We start from the raw sequence: 13,117 nt of genomic DNA, 5'->3' as shown, positions 1-13,117 counted from the left end.
AAGTTATATTTTGGTTTCATCTGACCATATGACATTCTCCCAATCTTCTTCTGGATCATCCAAATGCTCTCTAGCAAACTTCAGACGGGCCTGGACATGTACTGACTTAAGCAGGGGGACACGTCTGGCACTGCAGGATTTGAGTCCCTGGCGGCGTAGTGTGTTACTGATGGTAGGCTTTGTTACTTTGGTCCCAGCTCTCTGCAGGTCATTCACTAGGTCCCCCCCGTGTGGTTCTGGGATTCTTGTGATCATTTTGACCCCACGGGGTGAGATCTTGCGTGGAGCCCCAGATCGAGGGAGATTATCAGTGGTCATGTATGTCTTCCATTTCCTAATAATTGCTCCCACAGTTGATTTCTTCAAACCAAGCTGCTTACCTATTGCAGATTCAGTCTTCCCAGCCTGGTGCAGGTCTACAATTTTGTTTCTGGTGTCCTTTGACAGCTCTTTGGTCTTGGCCATAGTGGAGTTTGGAGTGTGACTGTTTGAGGTTGTGGACAGGTGTCTTTTATACTGATAACAAGTTCAAACATGTGCCATTAATACAGGTAACAAGTGGAGGACAGAGGAGCCTCTTAAAGAAGAAGTTACAGGTCTGTGAGAGCCAGAAATCTTGCTTGTTTGTAGGTGACCAAATACTTATTTTCCACCATCATTGGCAAATAAATTCATAAAAAATCCTACAATGTGATTTTCTGGATTTTTTTTCTCATTTTGTCTGTCATAGTTGAAGTGTACCTATGATGAAAATTACAGGCCTCTCATCTTTTTAAGTGGGAGAACTTGCACAATTGGTGGCTGTCTAAATATTTTTTTGCCCAACTGTATATATATACACACACACGACTAACACATCTTGAAACTTGTTGATGACATTTACCTCATCAGTGTCCTGTCCCTCGGTCTCCTCGTCAGACATAGCGGAGGCGTGGATGGGAGAAGCTGCCCAGTAGGAGTTTACACTGGCCTGTAGAGACTCTGTACCATCAGCCATCATCACACACAGGGGGAAGAGGGAGACAAGAGAGGAGAGAGGGATGGAGGAGAGAGGGATGGAGAGGGACAGGAGGAGAGAAGGAGACAAGGAGAGAGAAGGACAGAGACAGGGGAGGGGGAAGAGGGAGGAAAGGAGAGAGGGTGGAATGTTTCTCCAGGGGTGTGTAGGACTGCTCTACCCAAGGTTGAGGTCCATAGTGTGGGGGAAAGACTCAGGCGACACTGGGGACCAGGACAGTATGGGTAGTCAGGCTGACACTGGGGACTAGGGCAATATGGGTAGTCAGGCTGACACTGGGGACTAGGGCAGTATGGGTAGTCAGGCTGACACTGGGGACCAGGACAGTATGGGTAGTCAGGCTGACACTGGGGACCAGGGCAATATGGGTAGTCAGGCTGACACTGGGGACTAGGGCAGTATGGGTAGTCAGGCTGACACTGGGGACCAGGGCAGTATGGGTAGTCAGGCTGACACTGGGGACTAGGGCAGTATGGGTAGTCAGGCTGACACTGGGGACTAGGGCAGTATGGGTAGTCAGGCTGACATGGGGACTAGGGCAGTATGGGTAGTCAGGCTGACACTGGGGACTAGGGCAGTATGGGTAGTCAGGCTGACACTGGGGACTAGGGCAGTATGGGTAGTCAGGCTGACACTGGGGACCAGGGCAGTATGGGTAGTCAGGCTGACACTGGGGACTAGGGCAGTATGGGTAGTCAGGCTGACACTGGGGACTAGGGCAGTATGGGTAGTCAGGCTGACACTGGGGACTAGGGCAGTATGGGTAGTCAGGCTGACACTGGGGACCAGGGCAGTATGGGTAGTCAGGCTGACACTGGGGACCAGGGCAGTATGGGTAGTCAGGCTGACACTGGGGACTAGGGCAGTATGGGTAGTCAGGCTGACACTGGGGACTAGGGCAGTATGGGTAGTCAGGCTGTAGCACCTACAGACAGAGGGAGGAAGGAGAGAAGGACAGAGACATGGGAGGGGGAAGAGAGAGGAAGGAGAGAGAAGGACAGAGACAGGGGAGGGGAAGAGAGAGGACAGAGACAGGGGAGGGGAAGAGAGAGGAAGAAGAGAGAAGGACAGAGACAGGGGAGGGGGAAGAGAGAGGAAGGAGAGAGAGGTCAGAGACAGGGGAGGGGGAAGAGAGAGGAAGAAGAGAGAGGACAGAGACAGGGGAGGGGAAGAGAGAGGAAGGAGAGAGGACAGAGACAGGGGAGGGGAAGAGAGAGGAAGGAGAGAGGACAGAGACAGGGGAGGGGGAAGAGAGAGGAAGGAGAGAGGACAGAGACAGGGGAGGGGGAAGAGAGAGGCAGGAGAGAGAGGTCAGAGACAGGGGAGGGGGAAGAGAGAGGAAGGAGAGAGAGGTCAGAGACAGGGGATGGGGAAGAGAGAGGAAGGAGAGAGGACAGAGACAGGGGAGGGGAAGAGAGAGGAAGGAGAGAGGACAGAGACAGGGGAGGGGGAGGGGGAAGAGAGAGGAAGGAGAGAGAGGTCAGAGACAGGGGAGGGGGAAGAGAGAGGAAGGAGAGAGAGAGGACAAAGACAGGGGAGGGGGAGGGGGAAGAGAGAGGAAGGAGAGAGAGAGGACAAAGACAGGGGAGGGGGAGGGGGAAGAGAGAGGACAGAGACAGGGGAGGGGGAGGGGGAAGAGAGAGGAAGGAGAGAGAGAGGACAAAGACAGGGGAGGGGAAGAGAGAGGAAGGAGAGAGAGGTCAGAGACAGGGGAGGGGGAAGAGAGAGGAAGGAGAGAGAGGACAGAGACAGGGGAGGGGAAGAGAGAGCTCACATGAATGCATTTGAGCAACAACCATGACAGTTATAGTACAGAGTATAGTGCTGTTATCTGTACCATGTAACAGGAGCACACACACGTATTCTCCACACTTATAAAACGGGAAGTTCAGGATGACCGTGACCCCTGACATCAGCACATGACCCACAACACCACTCAGATACTTATAGACATACGTCTGTGCGTGTGTGCGTGCGTGCGTGTGTGTGTGCGTGCATGTGTGTGTGTGTGGGGGTGTGTGTGTGTGTGCGCGTGCGTGTGTGTGTGTGTGGGGGTGTTGGTGTGTGTGTGGGTGTGTGTGTGTAACACCATGGTAAAGGGATGTCACAGACAGTTAGGTTAGAGGTAAGAGAGCATTAGACATAGCTGCTTGTGTTCCACTTAAAAGTGGAATGTGAAAACTACCTCTCCTCCCTAGTTGAGACAGGTCTATATAGACACAGAAGTAGACTAACACCACAGTTAACTGTTAAAGACAGGTCTATCTAGACCTAACACCACAGTTAACTGTTAAAGACAGGTCTATATAGACACAGAGGTAGACTAACACCACAGTTAACTGTTAGACAGGTCTATATAGACCTAACACCACAGTTAACTGTTAAAGACAGGTCTATATAGACACAGAGGTAGACTAACACCACAGTTAACTGTTAAAGACAGGTCTATATAGACCTAACACCACAGTTAACTGTTAAAGACAGGTCTATATAGACCTAACACCACAGTTAACTGTTAAAGACAGGTCTATATAGACACAGAGGTAGACTAACACCACAGTTAACTGTTAAAGACAGGTCTATATAGACACAGAGGTAGACTAACACCACAGTTAACTGTTAAAGACAGTCCTAACTTCCACCACAGTTGAAATGTTTCATCTGTCCTTGACTGGATAAAACAAGAAAGAAAGTCTCACACTATGTGGGAGAATGGTGGGAATCCAGCGAACTTCTGGAAAGTAGTTAACCTGTTGGATCTCTAGGGGCGCTATTTCATTTTTGGATAAAAAAACGTTCCCGTTTTAAGCGCGATATTTTGTCACGAAAAGATGCTCGACTATGCATATTTTTGAAAGAAAACACTCTGAAGTTTCAGAATCTGCAAAGATATTGTCTGTAAGTGCCCCAGAACTCATTCTACAGGCGAAACCAAGATGATACGTCATTGTGACGTATTTGTAGGCATATCATTGGAAGATTGACCATAAGAGACTACATTTTCCAAGTGTCCGCCTGGTGTCCTGCGTGGAATTCGGTGCGCAAACGCCAGCTGCTTGTACTTTTCCATTTGATTGAGGGGAGAAACCATGCTTCCACGAACGATATATCATTGAAGAGATATGTGAAAAACACCTTGAGGATTGATTCTAAACAACGTTTGCCATGTTTTCAGTCGATATTATGGAGTTAATTTGGAAAAAAGTTTGCGTTTTGAGGACTGAATTTTCATTTTTTTTTTGGTAGCCAAATGTGATGTGCAAAACGGAGCTATTTCTAATACACAAATAATCTTTTTGGGAAAAACTGAGCATCTGCTATCTAACTGAGAGTCTCCTCATTGAAAACATCAGAAGTTCTTCAAAGGTAGATGATTTTATTTGAAGGCTTTTATGTTTTTGTTGAAATCTTGCATGCTGGATGCTAACGCTAATGCTAACGCTAAATGCTACGCTAGCTAGCCACTTTTACACAAATGATTGTTTTCCTATGGTTGAGAAGCATATTTTGAAAATCTGAGATGACAGTGTTGTTTACAAAAGGCTAAGCTTGAGAGATGGCATATTTATTTAATTTCATTTGCGATTTTCATGAATAGTTAACGTTGCGTTATGGTAATGAGCTTAGGTCTGTAAATAGAATCCCGGATCCGGGTTTGGTCGACGCAACAGGTTAAATATCTTTGAAACACCCCCCCTAAGATTTGGAAAGCAGCATACGTCCTCTTCCTATGTCCTCTTCCTATGTCCTCTTCCTACGTCCTCTTCCTATGTCCTCTTCCCCATAAAAGAGGAGATCCTTCTGACTTCTGTCAAATTCACCAATTATTTTTGTCTTTCCAAAGATTTAGAATCCCTGGCCAACTCTCAGCTAATAACTTTTTAAACTTCTCATTCTATTCTAAATGTGCATCAATCTGGTATTGGATCTGGACATCGCACCATTTCACCAATCTGGTTTAGGATCTGGACATCGCACCATTTCACCAATCTGGTTTAGGATCTGGACATTGCACCATTTCCCCAATCTGGTTTAGGATCTGGACATCGCACCATTTCATCAATCTGGTTTAGGATCTGGACATCGCACCATTTCACCAATCTGGTTTAGGATCTGGACATCGCACCATTTCACCAATCTGGTTTAGGATCTGGACATCGCACCATTTCACCAATCTGGTTTAGGATCTGGACATCGCACCATTTCACCAATCTGGTTTAGGATCTGGACATCGCACCATTTCCCCAATCTGGTTTAGGATCTGGACATCGCACCATTTCATCAATCTGGTTTAGGATCTGGACATCGCACCATTTCACCAGTCTGGTTTAGGATCTGGACATCGCACCATTTCAGCTGATGGTTATAGAGCAGCTATTCCCAAATGGTTTTGACCTGGATCCCCAGAGGTACGGTAAAATTTGAGAGATGAGCTTAAAGTTTTCTTTACTGACCATCATTTTCACTTGTCTGACCGCTTGCATGATGATGAGTTTCTCACACGACTGGCCTGTCTGGGTGATGTTTTTTCTCACCTGAATGATCAGAATCTAGAATTACAGGGACTCTCCGCAACTATATTCAATGTGCGGGACAAAATTGAGGCTATGATTAAGAAATTGGAGCTGGCCTCCCGGGTGGCGCAGTGGTTAAGGGCGCTGTACTGCAGCGCCAGCTGTATCACCAGAGACTCTGGGTTCGTGCCCAGGCTCTGTCGTAACCGGCCGTGACCAGGAGGTCCGTGGGGCGACGCACAATTGGCCTAGCGTCGTCCAGGTTAGGGAGGGGTTGGCCGGTACCAGCGACTCCTGTGGCGGGCCGGGCGCAGTGCGCGCTAACCAAAGTTGCCAGGTGCACGGTCTTTCCTCCGACACATTGGTGCGGCTGGCTTCCGGGTTGGATGCGCGCTGTATTAAGAAGCAGTGCGGCTTGGATGGGTTGTGTATCGGAGGACACATGACCTTCGTCTCTCACGAGCCCGCGCGGGTTGTTGTAGCGATGAGACAAGATAGTAATTACTAACAATTGGATAGCACAAAATTGGTGAGAAAAACGGGCTAAAATAAAAAATTTAATACAATTTTCTTTAAAGAAGTTGGAGTTCTTCTCTGTCTGCATTAACAAGGACAACACACAGATCTTTCCATCATTGTATGATTATTTGTGTGCAAATGAACTCAAGCTTGTGATAGCAAGCGAAGCACCTGAGTGAGTTGGGTGCGCAATTTTTTTTAACAAGTCAGTTAAGAACAAATTCTTATTTTCAATGACGGCCTAGGAACAGTGCCCCTGTTCAGGGGCAGAACGACAGATTTGTACCTTGTCAGCTCGGCGATTCGAAATTGCAACCTTCGGTTACTAGTCTTACTAGTTACTAGCTCTAATCACTAGGCTACGCAGGTACTTTCCCTAAATGGATGACACAAACAACTGGATTCGTTATCCCTTTCATGCCCTGCCTCCAGTCCAGTTACCGATATCTGAACAAGAGAGACTCATAGAAATTGCAACAAGCGGTTCTGTGAAAATTGAAGTTAATCAGAAGCCACTGCCAGATTTCTGGATAGGGCTGCGCTCAGAGTATCCTGCCTTGGCAAATCGCTCTGTTAAGACACTGATGCCCTTTGCAACCACGTACCTATGTGAGGGAGGATTCTCGGCCCTCACTAGCATGCAAACTAAATACAGGCACAGACTGTGTGTGGAAAATGATTTAAGACTGAGACTCTCTCCAATACAACCCAACACTGCAGAGTTATGTGCATCCTTTCAAACACACCCTTCTCATTAACCTGTGGTGAGTTATTCACCATTTTCGATGAATAAATAAATTCTCACAAAAAATGTTTCAGATGGACTGCATATTTATTCATTGAATGGTTCTATAAATATCTGAGCATTTGGATGTTAGTCATTAGTTAGTCATCTAACATTAGTTACATGTTAGTCATACAACTTCCCCTACTGTATGTATGTATGTGTGTATGTGTGTATGTATGTATGTATGTATGTATGTATTATTTTATTTATGTATTATTTTATTTATTTATGTATTATTTTGCAGAGCAAGGGGAACTACTACTTCATTATTTCTATCTCTTCCACTGCAAATCTACCATTCCAGTGTTTAACTTGCTATATTGTATTTACTTTGCCACCATGGCCTTTTTGCCTTTACCTCCCTTATCTCACCTCATTTGCTCACATCGTATATAGACTTGTTTATACTGTATTATTGACTGTAGGTTTGTTTTACTCCACAACTCTGTGTTGTTGTAACAGTACAAGTTTAGACCGTCCCCTCGCCCATTCCCGGGCGCGAACCAGGGACCTTCTGCACACATCAACAGTCACCCTCGAAGCATCGTTACCCATCGCTCCACAAAAGCCGCGGCCCTTGCAGAGCAAGGGGAACTACTACTTCAAGGTCTCAGAGCAAGTGACGTCACTGATTGAAACGCTATTTAGCGCCCACGCTAACTAAACTAGCCGTTTCACATCTGTTACACTCACCCCCCTTTTGACCTTCCTCCTTTTTCCGCAGCAACCAGTAATCCGGGTCAACAGCATCAATGTAACAGTATAAATTTAGACCGTCCCCTCGCCCATACCCGGGCGCGAACCAGGGACCTTCTGCACATATCAACAACTGACACCTACCCATCGCTCCACAAAAGCCGCGGCCCTTGCAGAGCAAGGGGAACTACTACTTCAAGGTCTCAGAGCAAGTGACGTCACTGATTGAAACGCTATTTAGCGCCCACGCTAACTAAACTAGCCGTTTCACATCTGTTACATTGTTGTTTGTGTCGAACTGCTTTGCTTTATCTTGGCCAGGTCGCAATTGTAAATGAGAACTTGTTCTCAACTAGCCTACATGGTTAAATCAAAAATAAAACATTTGCAGACGCTCTTATCCAGAGTGACTTACAGTAGTGATTGCATACATTTCCATAATGGCCCCCAGTGGGAATCGAACCCACAACCCTAGCGTTGCAAGTGCCATGCTCTACAAACTGAGCCATTCGGGACAAAGATGAGGTAAATCCACTTTAAGCTTGAAAGCACCTCATTGCTGGAACCAACTACAAAATACAGTTGGATGTTCTGGTGCCGCTGTGCAATTTTAAATATTGATTGGGGACCGACTTATTGGGGAATGTCTTATTGGGGAATGTCTTATTGGGGAATGTCTAATTGAGGACCGTCTTATTGGGGAATGTCTTATTGGGGAATGTCTTATTGGGGAATGTCTTATTGGGGACCGTCTTATTGAGGAATGTCTTATTGAGGAATGTCTTATTGGGGACCGTCTTATTGAGGAATGTCTTATTGGGGACCGTCTTATTGGGGACCGTCTTATCGGGGAATGTCTAATTGGGGAATGTCTTATTGGGGACCGTCTTATTGGGGACCGTCTTATTGAGGAATGTCTTATTGGGGACCGTCTTATCGGGGACCGTCTAATTGGGGAATGTCTAATTGGGGAATGTCTAATTGGGGAATGTCTAATTGGGGAATGTCTTATTGAGGAATGTCTTATTGAGGAATGTCTTATTGAGGAATGTCTAATTGAGGAATGTCTAATTGGGGAATGACTTATTGGGGAATGTCTTATTGGGGAATGTCTTATTGGGGAATGTCTAATTGAGGAATGTCTTATTGGGGAATGTCTAATTGAGGAATGTCTTATTGAGGACCGTGTTATTGAGGAATGTCTTATTGAGGAATGTCTTATTGAGGAATGTCTTACTGAGGAATGTCTAATTGGGGAATGTCTAATTGAGGAATGTCGAATTGAGGAATGTCTTATTGAGGAATGTTTTATTGAGGAATGTTTTATTGAGGAATGTTTTATTGAGGAATGTCTTATTGAGGAATGTTTTATTGAGGAATGTCTTATTGAGGAATGTCTTATTGAGGAATGTCTTATTGAGGAATGTCTTATTGAGGAATGCAACTGCTTGTCTTGAATGTTTGTGTTGTACTGTATTTTACTTGTATATTGTATTTGAAAATTATATATATATATATATATATATATATATATATATATATATATATATATATATATATATATATATATATATATATACACTGCTCAAAAAAATAAAGGGAACACTTAAACAACACAATGTAACTCCAAGTCAATCACACTTCTGTGAAATCAAACTGTCCACTTAGGAAGCAACACTGATTGACAATACATTTCACATGCTGTTGTGCAAATGGAATAGACAACAGGTGGAAATTATAGGCAATTAGCAAGACACCCCCAATAAAGGAGTGGTTCTGCAGGTGATAAACACAGACCACTTCTCAGTTCCGATGCTTCCTGGCTGATGTTTGAATGCTGGCGGTGCTTTCACTCTAGTGGTAGCATGAAACGGAGTCTACAACCCACACAAGTGGCTCAGGCAGTGCAGCTCATCCAGGATGGCACATCAATGCGAGCTGTGGCAAGAAGGTTTGCTGTGTCTGTCAGCATAGTGTCCAGAGCATGGAGGTGCTACCAGGAGACAGGCCAGTACATCAGGAGACGTGGAGGAGGCCGTAGGAGGGCAACAACCCAGCAGCAGGACCGCTACCTCCGCCTTTGTGCAAGGAGGAGCAGGAGGAGCACTGCCAGAGCCCTGCAAAATTACCTCCAGCAGGCCACAAATGTGCATGTGTCTGTTCAAACGGTCAGAAACAGACTCCATGAGGGAGGTATGAGGGCCCGACGTCCACAGGTGGGGGTTGTGCTTACAGCCCAACACCGTGCAGGACGTTTGGCATTTGCCAGAGAACACCAAGATTGGCAAATTCGCCACGGGCACCCTGTGCTCTTCACAGATGAAAGCAGGTTCACACTGAGCACGTGACAGACGTGACAGTCTGGAGACACCGTGGAGAACGTTCTGCTGCCTCCAACATCCTCCAGCATGACCGGTTTGGTGGTGGGTCAGTCATGGTGTGGGGTGGCATTTCTTTGGGGGGCCGCACAGTGTGCTCGCCAGAGGTAGCCTGACTGCCATTAGGTACAAGGGGTCTGAGGATCTCATCTCAGTGAGACCATATGCTGGTGCGGTTGGCCCTGGGTTCCTCCTAATGCAAGACAATGCTAGACCTCATGTGGCTGGGCTAGGCTACCTGCCGTCCCTACACTCTAACCACTAGGCTACCTGCCGTCCCTACACTCTAACCACTAGGCTACCCTGCCGTCCCAGTATAAGTATAAGTAATATATATATAAGTAATATACAGGGTCTCTTTCACAAGGCAGTCCTATATATATATATATATATATATATATATATATAAGTAAGTAATAATATATAATATGTCTGCCTTGTGAAAGAGACCCTGTTCTCAATGGCGACTCCATAAATGCACCCAACAATGTAATGGGGTAAACCTAACCAATGCTTTGGCATGCAGGGGGTTGCTGCAGTACCCCTACTTCCCGTGGCTATGCCTTGACTGTGAGTCTGTCCCCGTGGCAATGCCTTGACTGTGAGTCTGTCCCCGTGGCAATGCCTTGACTGTGAGTCTGTCCCCATGGCAATGCCTTGACTGTGAGTCTGTCCCCATGTCCTTGACTGTGAGCCTGTCCCCGTGACTATGCCTTGACTGTGAGTCTGTCCCCGTGTCCTTGACTGTGAGTCTGTCCCCGTGTCCTTGACTGTGCCAGACCCACTAGGACGACACCAGTCCATTTAAATGAAAGTATCCAGCCTACAGTTAGGGAGTTTATGAAAACGTTATCTCTCGTTGACAGACTACTTAAACATAACGAAGCATCTGACCAAATTACGCAAGCTTTTAGTTCTGGGTTAACCGATTTCAATGAAAACGTGACCAGACAGATCACATGAAGCCACAATACTTTTTTTCCAGTGAACCAATGTCACTCATATAGTTCTAGGTGTGATGTGATTAAATGATGCGGTCTTCCGTTCTGCTATTTTCTTGCAAAACAAGAATTTTGCAACCTCTTTTTGATGAGCCAGTCAACCAGAGAGGACTATAGGATTGTAAAGTGCTGATCCTGCATCCGTAAGTATCACGTGTTGGCAGGCATGGAAATAGAATCACGACTTTAATTCTAGTTCTGTGTTTTGCACAACTGCTGCGGTAAAATGATGCATCGACTAGGCTAATTCACAATCACATCAGCCTGAGATTGACTAGTCTGAAACTGTGATCACGAGTTTAGTGGCTATATTTGTTTCATAACGCATCTATCCCCCAAACACAATAGTAGTTCAACCGGTTCACCTGCCTTTCCACACTGCAACAGCAATCGAGTAGCCTTTATACACTCCCTTCATCATTCGTTTGATTGAATCCATGGTACTACATATCAAACCGGTAACACCGTAATGGAACAGATTTATCGAAACGTTCAGAATACACCGTCAGTCACCAAGAAAACAAATATCCCTGATCGATATTCACGTAGCATCAGATACTCACCTACTATTCGACGCGTGTCATCTATCAATCAGCATGAGAATGAAAGCACACATTCGCTGATGTTGTTGGCTTTGGCCTGTCAGAATAGGTTGAATCCGATGTAAAAGTCAGACTTGATCCTGACTTGTGTTATTGTTGTCTCAGTAGTCGGTCGTCACCAGTTACCACAGCCACAGAGTTATAAACTCCGCCCTTTTCTTAAATGTAGCTTCTTAAAATTGGATTTTAAACCTCACCATAAGCACAATGTTAACCTTATGCTTAACTCTAACCATCAATTAAGACCAAAAGCTATTTTTTTGTTAATATACATTGACGATTTTTTTTATTTTGCACTTTGTAGTTGTGGTAACTAGTGGAAACCAAACCGTCCCCGCTGTGTTTCTCTCAAGTTCCTGACTTCAGACACCAGAGTATTGTTTTAAATGTGTTGTTTTATTTAACCTTTACTTAACTAGGTAAGTTCGTTAAGAACAAATTGTTATTTACAACGACGGCCAAACCCGGACGAAGCTGGGCTAATTGTGCGCCGCACCTCTGGCACTCAAAAATCACCGCCGGATGTGATACAGCCTGGACAGCAGAATCCAGAGCAGTCGTCGCAGGTATTCACAATGTATCCACGAGTGTATGGATTAATCGTGCAGTACTCATATTCAACAGTATACGGCAATGTGGGACCGCATATTTTGTTAGCGATGGTTTAGAAAAGTAATACCCGTGTATTGTGAATGAATAACGCACAGCCCTCATTTATTGTACCAGTCAACCTACTATGGTGTATTGAACACTTCCATGGGAAAAAACAAAGCAACGTGGATGTTTTGGAGTCTGATAACTCTGAGGAGCACTTGGGTACTGAGCATACTAAACCAAGCTAGTCTGGGTGATTCCCTCCACCATCCTCTTCCAAAGGCAAGATAGTAATGCTTGCGAATTTAATCTAAACACGCTAATCAACGCAGAAAAAAACCCATAAAATAACACGTACAGAAATGCTGTATTTAATGGATCTTCAAAGATGTGTTTTATATGTTTAAATGTATAAGACATATTTCGCATAATAAAAAGTGAGAACTGAGTCAAGTTGGAGCACGACTGTGTGTCATGACTTGTCTGTTAGTGATGTCATATACAAGTGTGTTCATTTAACGTGTCCACAGAGAATGGGCTGTTTTCCCCTTCTCTTTTTATTGAGCAGACTTGAGTTTGATTGTGAAGGCAAACTGCAAATTCCACTATTGTGGCTAGCTTCATAACACATAACCCAGTCCGGTCGAGCCTCACTTAGCCAACTGGAGCTAGCTGGCTGCTTATAATGTTAGCTTTGGGCAACAGGGTAGATGTCTAGCTAATGTCGTTATTTTCATGAACTGAAGTTCGATTTCAATAGGAGAACAACAAGTGGCTAACTAGCTAATACTCACTCACATGGATTCCCAAATCATTGCTAAGAATAATGAAAATGACTGCAGTTTATACTGGTCATTGTGTTCAGGCTGGTTGTATTGGTGCTAGCTAGGTATCAAGCTAAAGCTTCTGATAACATCTGTATCAAAGATATCTGCAAACATTTTTGATTCTGCTCTGATTTCAAATGCCTCAGCACAGACGTTTTCCCATTTGGTTGAACAAATAATG

The 13,117-nt window shown here is 45.1% G+C and overlaps 1 protein-coding gene across 3 annotated transcripts in view; it reads right to left on the bottom strand.

The window, feature by feature from the left end:
* slc29a3 (solute carrier family 29 member 3) overlaps window positions 1-12,092 on the bottom strand; it is a 35,082-nt gene extending 22,990 nt beyond the window's left edge. For 2 of the 3 annotated variants that reach the window (XR_016487093.1, XM_090201810.1), the window contains exons 1-2: window positions 11,477-12,092; window positions 884-1,943 (exon numbers count right to left, since the gene is read on the bottom strand). Coding sequence is in view for 1 of the 3 variants with exons in the window: in XM_090201810.1 (XP_090057936.1) it covers window positions 884-1,000 (117 nt within the window). In the remaining 2 variants the exon portion in view is untranslated. Of the gene's footprint in view, window positions 1-883; window positions 1,944-11,476 lie in introns of those variants that run through there. The other variant, XM_090201811.1, reaches the window with a different exon arrangement.
* Between the last annotated feature and the right edge of the window lie 1,025 nt (window positions 12,093-13,117).

This window comes from Oncorhynchus mykiss, chromosome 16, assembly GCF_057628025.1.
Source record: "Oncorhynchus mykiss isolate SJ-2025 chromosome 16, ASM5762802v1, whole genome shotgun sequence".
In the NCBI taxonomy this organism is placed as follows: Eukaryota; Metazoa; Chordata; class Actinopteri; order Salmoniformes; family Salmonidae; genus Oncorhynchus; species Oncorhynchus mykiss.
The sequence above is the reverse complement of the archived record's forward strand: the minus strand, read 5'-3'. Positions and strand labels throughout refer to the sequence as shown.